We start from the raw sequence: 13409 nt of genomic DNA, 5'->3' as shown, positions 1-13409 counted from the left end.
AGAGCATCAACGGAGTTGTGCAAGTGTTTGTGTTTGTTCCCTGCATTTCGAAGATGCTTGTTTTACAAACAAGGCCCAGTTTGACGCTGGATTTGCATATTGTTTATTTCTTAAGGATAATGCAATCCCAACAAAAAAGGGTCACGATCGTGTGTTGGAACCGCAGGCGGTGAGTAAAACTGCTTCAAATATCTCTGTGTTGTTAACTTAGCTATCGGCGCGTAAGCACATCAAGTAAACAACATGCGATGTTGTCATCAAACTGCACTTAAAAAAAAAAAAAGACGACAAAGTGGAACTTCCAAAACCGCTAAGCAAATATATACAGTTTCAGTACATACCACATAGAGACGTCGTTGCTGATGCTGCTCTTGTTAAATTTCAGCCTCTGGATCTGATTCTGGATCATAAATATACGCTGAATCTGACTGTTAGCCATGGTTTGTTTTGGTTGGTTTTTATGGCGTGCCGTCCGATCCAAAAATAAGGCTACTGATTTGTCAGGGGAATTCACCCTACAGTTGCCAGTAGCCACTGAGTTTACCACTGACAGGCCAGCGGTGCATCAGTATACACACTCACCTCACGCAGCGAACCGACTCACTTTCCTCACGCGAACGCCTCACTTTCCTCACGCAGTGAACGACTCACGCAGCCGGCCACTCACTTTGCGCAGCTGGAGACTCACTTTCCTCACGCAGCAGACAAATGACTCTCTCTTCATGTAAGGACCGAATATTATAATTAAAGTGACTTCTATATTACATCCCAAAGAATATTTATAATATTTTTAAATATAATATTTAAATATTCAAAAATGAGTACATTTCAATAAAATGAAATAATTGCCTATTGCAAATCAGTAGCCTTATTTTTGGACCAGATGGCACGCCATAGGTTTTGTCCTCAGTCCTCACGGTAACGTCACAGCTTCCAAATGCTCTCAACACAAAAGCTTATTCGCGCTCGTGATTCTTTAGCTCCGCCCACACGTCACGCCTCCAGCAGCTCGTGTTTTTCCGGGAAAAATCGGTACAGACTATCTTTCTCTTATGAATATAATAAAACTAAAGACTTTTTGGAGTTATGAAGGATCCAGTACTACTCTATAGGTACTCAAGATTAACAGGATATTGAGTGAAAACGAGCATTTCACTCCCCCTTTAAATCTACAATATTCTGACTACCCGTCTCACACCTAGATACATGACCTTTAAACCCATTTTTACCAGGTGAAAATATCATTTTGGCCAACACTGTATATATTTAGTTTTTGAATTCAGCTTTTCAGTGCCTTTTTACACGCGTGTCCCTTTCTAATAGCATCATTACAATATGTAAAAAACTCATCTTTAACAGTTAACTGCCATTCTACAATTGTATATTTCTACACTCCCACATCTGTCCACTAGCAGGCGGAAGTATCAATCAAAGCTTCCGTTCAAACATGGCTGCGTCCATTGCGCGGTCATGCTGTCGAGTTCATTCAGGAGTCATTTTAAGAAAAACATCTTACCTAAAAACTTCATTCCATAGTTCTCCATCTAGCAGAAGCGGGCTGCTTTTATCACTGCATAACAGAGGCCTCCTGAAAGAGTCGTTCCCTGAGCACGCGGCGCAAGCGGAACTCCCGGAGCTGCTCCGGTCCGCTCCGCAGACCGTCTACTGCGGCTTCGACCCGACAGCGGACAGCCTGCACGCCGGGAACCTGCTCGCCATCATCGGCCTGCTGCACTTCAGAGCCGCGGGGCACGACGTCATCGCGCTGCTCGGCGGAGCCACGGTGCAGATCGGGGATCCGAGCGGGAGGTCTGCCGAGAGAGAGCGCCTCTCCCCGGCCGCGGTGGAGCAGAACTCCCGCGGGATTCTAGAGAGCCTCCACCGGATCTTCACCCACCACGAGCTGTACTTCTGCCCGGATTCGAGCAGGCTAGGCCGGCTCACGGTGCTCAATAACCGCAGCTGGTACAAGGACTGGAGCGTGCTGGAGTTCTTCTCGGAGGTCGGCAGGAGTTTTCGGATGGGGACGATGCTCAGCCGGCACAGCGTTCAGTCTCGGCTCAAGGGCGCGGAGGGCATGAGCTTCACCGAGTTCTCCTACCAGATCTTCCAGGCCTTTGACTTCTACCGTCTGCATCAGCTGCACGGCTGCAGGATCCAGCTGGGCGGAGCCGATCAGCTGGGGAACATCATGAGCGGACACGAGCTCATACACAGGTCCGTTATTACTTTATCAATCGATCATCACATAAAAACATCGATTCTTAATGTCTAATCTAAAGTGCATTTCCAACCAGCTATTATATTTATTTTTCAAGATACCCAGTGCATAAAATAAGCTTCTAAGTAACAAAATAATAGTCCGTGTTAGTGAATAATTGAGTTGGTTAGAACTATTTCTCCTGATCATAACACACGCACATGCTGAAAGACGGAACCAATCGATCACAGAGCGCGTGCACTGCTCAAATAAGACTCCTTTATTCCTCTGTTTACATAAATGTGATAAACAAGTGAGGTCAAAAGTAAGCTAAAAGTAATCAACAAATAGTCAGATTATATCATCTGAAATTACTACTGTACATTTTTTGTCATGTGATTTGGAAACTGTATATATTGTGTGTTAAATATTAAAGTAACAAAACATGTTAATGTACTGTAAAAATGTGAAATATTGTTAATCAAATTCTGAAAAATTTATCACAGTTTCCACACACATTTTTAGCTGCTTAACTGTTTTCACAAGGATTAGGATCAGAAATGTATCAAATCATTATATTAAGATTAAGATTTCTGAAGATCATGTGACACTGAAGACTGGAGGAATGATGCTGAAAATACAGTGGAGCATCACAGAAATAAATTACATATTAAAATATATTCAAAGAGAAAACAGTTTTTTTATCTTAATATATAATATTTCACATTTATACTTTGTTTACTGTGTTTTTGATCAAATAAATGCAGCCTTGCTGCTGAGCAATAGAGACTACTTAAAAAGTATATATAAAAATCGCACTGATCCAAAACTTTTAAACAGTAGTGTATGTACATAAAGTGTCAAAGTTTAAGACGAGCAATGAAAACGCAGTTAAGGACTGGATGTATATACAGTACAAAACAACTTCAGATTATAAGCATGGCACTATAGTGAAAATGTTTTCTTTTGGATATATATATATATATGTTAACGATGAGGGCTCTTGCGATGCAGAAAGACGGGAGAGGAAGTGTACGGCCTGACGGTTCCTCTCGTCACCACCTCGATGGGAGATAAACTGGGGAAGACGGCCGGCAACGCTGTGTGGCTGAACAGAGATAAAACCTCGCCCTTCGACTTCTACCAGTACTTCCTCCGCTTGCCAGATAACAGAGTAGAGGGGTGAGTTCAGTTCCCAGCCTCACACCAGGACCTCATACTCAACATGAGCTTTCAAAAATACTGTAAAAAATGTTGAATATTATTACAATTCAAAAGAACTGTTTTGTATTTGAATATATTTTAAGATGTAATTTATTCCTGTGATGCGCAGCTGTATTTCCAGCATCATTACTCCAGTCTTCAGAGTCACATGTTCAACAGAAATCATTCTAACATGCCGATTCACTGCTCAAGAAACATTTCTGATTATCATCAGTGTTGGAAATAGTTGTGCTGCTTTATATTTTAGTTGAAACCTTGATACAAAAAAACTAAACAAAACAGAATTTATTTGAAATGGAATTCTTTATTATATATGTATTGTCACATTTGATCCACTTGCGGAATAAAAGTCCATCTTCTTGATCCCAAACTTAGTGGTTAAAAATAATTCTTGTTCTTATTCAGAAAGCCTTTTCTCCCTGCAGGTACCTGAAGCTCTTCACCTTCCTGTCTCTGGCCGAGGTGGAGAAGGTGATGGAGCAGCAGAAGCAGGATCCGGGCAAACGCATCGCCCACAAACGTCTGGCTGCTGAAGTCACCAAGCTGGTCCACGGAAAAGAGGGCTTAGAAAGCGCCAAAAGGCAAGATACTCAGTTTCTGATTTTCGTCCTGTAAAGTCAGCAGCATGTTTATGATTCATACTCTTAACTCAGGACTAAACTTACTTGGAGCACCTTTGGCAGGGATTACAGCCTCAAGTCTTTTTGGGTATGATGCGACAAGGTTTGCACATATGCATTTGGGGATTTTCTGCCATTCTTATTTACTGATATGTACACGGAGCATAAAATAAATGCTCACCAAGTGCCCGGTGTAAGGAACATCAGTGTTGGCGAGTATATTGAATTCAAGCAACGTTACTAATTGTAGTTTGGTGCAGTTTAATAGTTTAGTGAAATTAAATTGTATTTAATATTTGATTAAATATTAAAAATAACAAATTGTTTTTCCCAATTTGTTCTGCCAGTTTTTTTTTTTTTACATTTAATTAAAATGTTATTTTAATAATTTTTTATTGTAATAATAATAATAATATTTGTTATTATTATTTTTATTATTATATATAAGTATTATTTAGATATTTAAGTGATTATTATTATTATTATTATTATTATATCTATTAAAATGATTATTATTAAATATTTTAGGTTTAAATAGTATTATTAAATAGTATTATTTAATTTAATTAAAAAAAATAAAATTACAAATAATAAATAAAATTTAAACTTATATTAATATTATGTTAAAATCCACACACAAAGTGTTATTATTATTTGTAATAAATTTGCAAAAAGATTTCAAACAAACCTCTTTCACATTGTCATTATGGGGTATTGTTTGTAGAATTTTAAGAAAAATAATTAATTGAATCCATTTCGCAATAAGGCTTTAACATAACAAAATGTGGAAAAAGTGAACCGCTGTGAATATCTTTCTGGATGCACTGTATGTACCATTAAATCTAAATCCATAATCATACTAATGAATCATAATTAAATCCAGATCTGTCCCACAGGTGCACCAATGCTCTGTACCACAGTAATATCGAGGCTCTGGAGCAGATGAGTGACACTGAACTCCAGGAGCTTTTCCGCGAGGCTCCGTTCCACGAGGTTTTCCTGGATCCAGGAACGACAGTGTTGGATGCCTGCAGGAGAGCACAAGCCATCCCCGAGGGACCACGCGGGTGAGACGCCCCTCTGATGTCATCACACTGGGAATCTCACCAGTAGTGTTTTGGAATGTTCGATTTAAATGTAACACACACTCTCTCCACACATTTTGTTACATTGTTTCTTTTTACTCAGCCTTTCTGTTACTTTGTATCACTTTCGAGTGACTTGCTATTTCGGGCTCAGGTCTTAAACTATTAGGAAACACAAATGAAGGGGTGGTTTTTCATGCCTTATTTCATTTTAAAATGCATTGACGCCTTTGTTATTTCCTAGTTTATCTTCATTGTTCCTTTCTGAGCAGGTATCAGATGATCAAGGACGGGGGCGTTTGGATCAACCACCAGAGGGTAGCAAACCCCGAGCAAGTTCTGGTTGTGGGACAACACATTCTCTCTAACGGACTCAGCCTGATCCGAGTGGGAAAGAGGAACTTTTACATCCTAAAGTGGCTGAGCATGTGAATTATACACACTTGCTTTTCCATCCGAGACTCTTTAGGATTTGTAAAGACGTTGTAAAATCCATAACTGCATTCAAAACAAACTGTGGAGAATCCCAGCGCTCGCCAGCAGTGGTCAGCAGAGGTCTGTTTGAGTTCAGGACAGTAACCTGTGCTCTGTCTGCTTGAGCTCATCAGAGACTCTGAAATGATATGTTGAATAGCGCTGTTGTGAATGTCTGTGGATTATATCAAAGACGTGAGAACAGACTTTGCCTTGTTTGTGCCTGTTTTATTTGCACAAATGACACGGTTTGATGTGTGAATACGCTCCTGGTTTGATCACACTGGAAAATTGGGCACCGTTCAAACCTTTAATTAAGTATATTATGAGAAATTCTAACTTTGTTTTTCCAGTTCAGCTTCTGAGGAGAAAATGACAAGAGTGTGAAGCAATATGATGGTATACATAAATGAAATGAAATATGATTTCATTTATACAGTTGAAGTTCAAGTAAAGTGCATCTTAAAAACAGCAAATTTGTTGTTAGTGTTGTGTGTGTGTGTGTATATATATATTTGTGTATATATATATATATATATATATATATATGTGTGTGTGTGTGTGTGTGTGTGTGTGTGTGTGTGTGTGCATGTATATATAAAACCCATTTCTGTCAAAAAAAGTAGCAACTATATATCTCATGTGGTGTGTGGAGTGTGTTTGGCACAAAGTGTGTTTCGCACAATTCTGAAAAAAAAAAAAAAAAACAGAATTGTGCGACATTAACACAGAATTGCAAGATTTAAATTCTGGTTGTTTTTTCTTGTATCTTGGAATTTCTTTTATGTTGTTGTTGTTTTTTATACCACGGGATAAAAAAACTTTTTTTATAGTTTATATCTCACATTTCAGATTTTTTACCTCCTCCAAATTTCTAGAAATAGTCAGAATTACAAGTTATAAAATTGCTGTGGTTTTGTGGGGGGAAAACTAGAAATTGCAATTTCTTTATTTTTTATCTTTTATTCCATCATGGAATCAAAAAGTACATAATTATGCAGGGGAGGGAGGGGGTCGTCAGAATTCTGAGTTCATACATTGCAATTCTGTGTTTCTATCACAAAATGTAGAATTTTGGAAAAATTCAAACTCCAAATTCTGAGATAAGTTTTTTTTTTTTTTTTTTTTAAGTGGCAGAAACAGGCTTCCACAGTAAGGTGATCTTTGGTACAAACAATCTTTATTAAACAGGCTTTAAATGCCTTAATAAAACCTGTCAAATGTTTATGACCTTAAGTTTAGGTAAAAATCATTAAGTTTGTTTTGAGCGTCCCTAAACTGGCAGAGGTTTGGTGTGTTGACAGGAGAAGAGATGCTGTCATCATCATCAGCCGTGTGTAAACAGTCGTCACAGTAGCTGAAGACTCTTCTGAAAGCACTTCTTGTCAGGATTATTGCAAGGTCTGATCGGGGCAGTGCTGTTCCTGGAAATGTTCTGGCAACTGCAGCTTCTCACTTCTAGGAACAAATGAAACTTTTAGTGAATCTCTTTTGTACTTCCACATTTTGTGATTTTAGTGTCTCAGAAATGAAACCAAACCATCTTACATGCATATCTTAGTTTACGAATCATTTGTTTCATCACATAAGAATTGTTAAGATATATATATATATATTACATTTTATTGATAACTTTTGGATATACTAAGTTCTGAACAGAGATTTATACTCAGAATTTCAAAACCAATATTAAGAAACCATTAATTCAGTTGTTAAGCCATGGCCACTCAGTCTAGTCTTAAACTATTTTAGTCAATTAACTAGAATTAAGTTCTGTCTTTTCTTATGTAATCATTTATTTAACCACTCATTGGTCATTGTTTTTGCATAGGTTTTAAAGCAGAGAATTATATGTTCTCGTGATTTATTGCACAATATTTAGAAGTCATACATTTCCTGATAAAATTGTTCTACGCTTTTAGTTTTGGTCTCACGGCGAACATTTGCTTAAGATTCCATTGTTCTTGTTTCAGAACTTGACATTTAACGTCACATTATCGTGAGTGAATCATTTAGTGAACCGATTCGAAAATGATCCACTCGAACGAAACGACTCGTTCAAGTCAGAACTCGGAGGCTCGTCGAGGGCGTATTTGTTATTTTCTTTCTGGTTAATTCTCGTGTGATTTATTGCACAGTATTTAGAATAATCATACATTTCATGATAAAGTTGTTATACAAGCTTTTAGTTTCGGTTTCACATGGAATTTTTCGCATTTGCACAAGTTTCCATTGTTCTTTTTCTACTGTTTCAGAACTTGACATTCAACGTCACGAAGCCTTCGACTGTGAAACGAGAATGAATCGTTCATCTGAAGTGGATCTTATAAATGAATCAGTCGAACCGATGTGAATCACTCGCTTGTGTACGAAACACTTAAAAGTGTAAATTGAGCCAGAAGGAAAAAAAATCACATTGTCAACATGGAGCATATACATATAAAGTAAACAAAATAGAAAACAAGTTTTTAAAGCAATTTATTCAAAAAACGTAGCAACAATAGCAACGTTAAACAAATAAACACGTTTTGTTGTCATTAATTTTCAGCTACATTATATATATATATATATATATATATATATAATATTGTATAAACCATATTGTGTTAAAGTATTTTTTTATTTGGTGCTGAAAAAATATAAGACTTAATCTTATTCAATCTTACTAATGTTTGTTGATGTGCTCAGATATATATATATATATATATATATATATATATATATATATATATACTTGACTAATTAAACCATAAATAAAGCCAAGACATTACTTTTATAACACTGAATAGGCCTCCATACGAATCATTTCCGCGCCACCAATTATCTTGAGCGAAACGAACCAACAGGTCATTTGCTGAACCGAGTCGCAGATGAATCGACTCGTTCGGGTCAGAACTCGGAGGCTCGTCGAGGGTGTTTTTGTTGTTTTTCTTCCTCTGGTCTGTGAGTGGGGGATGTGCGCTGAGAGAAGGCGGATCTCCGAAGCACCAATCCGCTGCGCTGCTCTCGCCGTTTAAAGAGCTCTTTGTGTCAATCACGCGTTTTTTCATCGCCATATTGGGTGCCGTGAAGCCTCGCCTTGTTATTCTCTTCCCCTTTTTTACTACGACGCGCAGTTGACAGGAGCGGACCGTCGAGAACGCAGCTTGTGTTTTGATGATCGTCGCGCGTCTGTGTTTTCGCGCATGCGGCGAGTTTGACTTCACGCCCGTGGGTTTGGATCGCGTTAACGCAGGAGGGGACGCTCTGTAACAGCTGCTGGGTTTGTGTTTTCGACTCGAACGCCTTAAAATGTCCAACGTGCGCTTGTCTAACGGGAGCCCGACGCTGGAGCGGATGGAGGCGCGACTGTCAGAGCAGCCCAAGCCGTCGGCGTGTCGGAACCTGTTCGGTCCGGTGGATCACGAAGAGCTGAAGAAGGACTTCCAGCGGCAGCTGAAGGCGATGGAGGACGCGTCGTGTGACGCGTGGAACTTCGACTTCTCCGCGCACACGCCGCGCACCGGCGGCAGATACCGGTGGGAAGCGCTGGACGTCCGCTCGGTGCCCGGTTTCTACAGCAGGTCCGAGCGGGCCAAGGGCTCCGATCTTCACATGTGCTCCTCTGGGAATAATAGCGACAATAACGTGGATGTTAACGGCAATCTCGACTGTCGGGTAACCGAGCAGAGCCCGGAGACGCCCGAAAAAGACCGAGAACAGAGGAAAAGAAGCTCCTGTCTCGGTATGTGCGGAATTATCTCATTAATCTATCACGCATTTCAGTTTACTGATAGCTTTATATATATAAAAATCACTTCTAAAGTCGTCCAAATGAAGTTCTTAGTAATGCATATTACTATTAAAAAAAATTAGTTTTGATATATTTACAGTAAGAAACTTATACAAAATATCTAACGTTAAATGGAAAATGATCTTTACTTAATATCCTAATTATTTTTGGCATAAAAGAAAATTTGATAATTATGACACATACCAAGTATTTTTGGCTATTGCTATAAATATACCCCAGAGGCTTTTGTGCTCCAGGGACACATATATGCTTAGATATTACTAAATGTAAAATATACAGGCTATCTAAATATTCTGCATGCAATTGCAATTTTTTTTAAAACATTGTTAAGCCCAGAGTTTGATGGATTTAATAAATGTTGATGCATTTTTATAAACTGCAAAATGTGTACTTTCCTAATAAAAGAAGTATCACAACATGCTCTAAACTATAATAAACCATTCAGATTGGTAGATAGGTGAGATTTTCAAGTGATGTTTAACCCATGTGGGATGATAAATGTGTGTTTTGTTTGTGTCAGACTCGTCGTGTCAAAGCAAACGCTCACACATCTGCGTGGCTGAAGTGACCCGGACGCCCAGAAAGTCCAAAAACCCCAGAAAACACCCCAGCCCGACTCCCACATAAACCCTATGAGGTGAGCACAACTCTGTTTGTTTTACTCTTTAACATTTGCATTCATTTACGCAGAAGAAATACTGTTTACTGTTTGCACATGAAATGCAGAACAGCATGTTAAGTTCAGTTTAATCATATTGCATTAGTATATATATATATATATATATATATATATATATATATATATATATATATATATATATATATATACTATAGTACACTGTAAAAAAAAAAAAAAAACATTTTACAAGCGTATTATAGGTTTGTCGAAATCAAAGTTCGCTTAATATAATGCACTACTTCTGCTTATTTGTAAAAGCTACTTTTGTAACACATTTTGTATCAGTGTGTAATTGAAGAGCAGTCTTAGAGTCCGTGAAAGGGTTAATATGGTGGGTTTACTACGAGAGCTCGTGTTTCCTTCAGAGTGAAAAACATCTTACACGTCAGCAGCGTGTTCACTCATTTTCTGCTGTATTTACAGAAGCGACCCTAGTTCATCATGCATGCTCATTTCCACACACAAAGCGTGCCGTTTTGCTCAGTGCATTGAAATGCAACTCCTCAGAATTGCATTGAAGACGTTGTATTTAAATGTACTTTTTTTGTGTCCAAGTCGATTGATTACAGACTGAATCCACAAATCTGATGTAACTGCATGTTAGTGTTACCTCAGTTAGTCATGTGAGGAAACGTCCTGCCAAATCAATATGTCACCGGGCTGCTAGTCAATGAGCAAATAACAGCCTGCACGGCACATTTGTAAAAACACAACATTAGTAATGAAGACTGTTTTGCTTTGGTGGGACTCAAAATGTTTCATGATCTCATTTTCCAGCGTGTTTTTTATTTTTTGTGTTTTTAGTTCATTCAGTTTTTTGGTTCTGCTGCTGCTCTGTTTCGTGGTGTGCTGTGACTCACGCACAGGGACTCATCTCTGCGTCAGAGTCAACATGATTGTTCACGTTTACAATATGGCGCATAAAAGTATTTATAGGGTGGAAAATAAACAAGGTGAATAATCGCACGAAAATTTGCAAGCTTGTTGGGATTAAAAAATGAATGCGTGAATTGCAACTTTACCACAATTTCACAATTCTGAGACGATATCTGTCCATTCAGATTTTCTTGCAATTGTGAGAAAAAAAAAATTACTAATTCAAAGTCCAAATTGTGAGATTAAAATAAATTAATATTTTTTATTGATAGTGTTGGAAACAAAAGCGAGATGTAAACAGAAAAAAGTCAGAATTGTCGTTAGCAAGTTACTGTTACAATTGTTTACATTTTATTATGTGTCGGAAACAACAACAACAATAAAACTCATTTGCGAGAAAAAGTCAAAATCGCAAGATCTAAACTAAATTTATAATATAAAAACTTGAAACTGCGAAAACAAAAGTCTGAATTGTGTGATTTAAAAATTTGCAATACCTTTTCTCGCAGTTACCCCCAAAAATGTGTATTTAATTATCGAATTATGTGCAAGTTACTAGCCAGTTATAATATAGCAAGTTACTCTTACAATTGTTTTAATTTTATTTATTATGTGTCGGAAACAACAACAAAAACAAAACTCATTTGCGAGAAAGTCTAAATTGCAAGATTTAAACTCTGAGAAATCTGAATTTTTAATATAAAAACTTGAAACTGCGAAAACAAAAGTCTGAATTGTGCGATTAAAAAATTTGCAATACCTTTTGACGCAGTTACCTAAAAAAAAAATTTAGTGTGTCAAAAAAGAAAAAATGGCAGATATAACCTCTTAATTTGTGTCATTTTAAAAAGTCGCAATAACCTTTTTTTTAATTATTATTATTGTGTGTTGGGAAGAAAAACATAAATCACAATTGAGACTAAATTAATTCATAGGAAAAAAGTAAAACTCACAATTTCGAAACCTCTTTATTTTTCATGTGATTCTAAGAAGAACATTGGAACACTTTTCCTCCGAATTGCATGAAAAAATGTCTGAATTGTGAGATTTAAATTTGCAATTACCATTTTATTCCATGGCACACACACAAAAATAGTTAAATGGGAGTTTATTGCTGTCACGATAGCAATGCAATAATGCTGTGAAATGTGTGATAAAGATGTTATTTTATTAAAAGCATGTTTCTGTTGCAGTAAGGTCTAATTCTCTCATATCTCCTGACAGGGCTGACGTTGTGGGTTTGATGACCTCAGTGCTTGCTGAACGAAAGATTTTTTGGGGGAAAAACGGACGAGCGAATGGAGGAACGAGTGGAAAATAAAACATATCAACTCTAAGAGAGTGTTCAAGCACTGAAACAAACACTAAAGTTCTGGCACTCAAAGCAACTGCCTCGTAAAGCAGTGTATGTAGCAGTGTGCAATTAGGTTGAACTTCCTTTTTTGCTCATTTTTGTTTTTCTTACTACCTGTGTATATAAATATATATTTGTTCCTTTTCGTATGTAGCACATAATTAGTATTATGTTGGAATTTTTATTTTTTTTTTCTTTGGGAGGTGTTTGATTTGGTTTGACTTGAAGAGCCACCTTTGCCGTGTGTAGATTATTTTCCGAAATGCTGTTCATGTTTATTTCACGTTTTAATATTGGCTGGGTGTATTTTTTTTTTTTCTTCAGTTGAGGTACACACAATAACAGTTCTATGAATGGATCAGGTTGGATCTGAACATCTCGGCCTCTTTTGTTTTTGAAGGTGATGTAAAAGTTGAAACTCTTGTAGCATGGACCAGTATTACCAGTATCAGGCACTTCCCTGGAGGAGACACGTCTCGCACCCTCTTAAATTATTCTCTTGATCATCTGTAATTTGCGCGAAATTTTCTACTGATAATATTTTTGGTTTCAGTTTTGTTCGACTCGGTCACCCTTGATTTAGCCTTATTTTGTTGCGCAAGCGGGCGTTTTGCTCCACCAAGCGTATGCATCTGAAACACTCTACGAATAGATTCTGTGGTGAAACCTGATGCATAGCTGTATTTATAAAGTAAATATTAATATTTGAACAATTTTCACTGCCTGTGTATTTGTGTACATAACTTTGTAAAAACACTGAGAAATTAAAACTAACTTATTTATGTCAAGGCTTTTTTTATTTTGTTTTTTTTGGGGGGGGTGGGGTGGGGAATACTTTTTTTTTTTTTTTTTGGTAGTTTTTTTTCTGATTTGTTTAAAAGTATATTATTTTAACATTTTGTAAGAGGTTGCAAACTGAGCCTGATTAAACTATTTGAAAAGTGATTTTTTTTTTGTCATGTGTGGTTATACAACGTGCTGAGATCAATTAAAAGATTATTAAATTATTTCAACCCACATCTGTCTTATTTGAACATTTATATATTGACATTTCAGACCTTCAAATATGCAACCTATGCAAGACATTAAAACATTCTTAATTAA

The 13409-nt window shown here is 37.2% G+C and overlaps 2 protein-coding genes across 2 annotated transcripts; both read left to right on the top strand.

The window, feature by feature from the left end:
* The first annotated feature begins 1417 nt into the window (after positions 1–1417).
* LOC113042949 (tyrosine--tRNA ligase, mitochondrial-like) lies at positions 1418–6074 on the top strand. The gene is made up of 5 exons (XM_026201976.1): positions 1418–2217; positions 3215–3382; positions 3850–4005; positions 4941–5111; positions 5402–6074. The coding sequence occupies exons 1-5, from the start codon at positions 1448–1450 to the stop codon at positions 5559–5561; spliced, it is 1425 nt and encodes a 474-aa protein (XP_026057761.1). The 5' UTR covers positions 1418–1447; the 3' UTR covers positions 5562–6074.
* A 2506-nt stretch (positions 6075–8580) lies between these two features.
* LOC113042948 (cyclin-dependent kinase inhibitor 1B-like) lies at positions 8581–12791 on the top strand. The gene is made up of 3 exons (XM_026201975.1): positions 8581–9327; positions 9917–10033; positions 12176–12791. The coding sequence occupies exons 1-2, from the start codon at positions 8895–8897 to the stop codon at positions 10021–10023; spliced, it is 540 nt and encodes a 179-aa protein (XP_026057760.1). The 5' UTR covers positions 8581–8894; the 3' UTR covers positions 10024–10033; positions 12176–12791.
* Positions 12792–13409: the final 618 nt, after the last annotated feature.

The sequence above is a fragment of the Carassius auratus genome, chromosome 25 (assembly GCF_003368295.1).
Source record: "Carassius auratus strain Wakin chromosome 25, ASM336829v1, whole genome shotgun sequence".
Classification (NCBI taxonomy): domain Eukaryota; kingdom Metazoa; phylum Chordata; class Actinopteri; order Cypriniformes; family Cyprinidae; genus Carassius; species Carassius auratus.
This window is presented reverse-complemented; position numbering and strand designations above follow the sequence as displayed.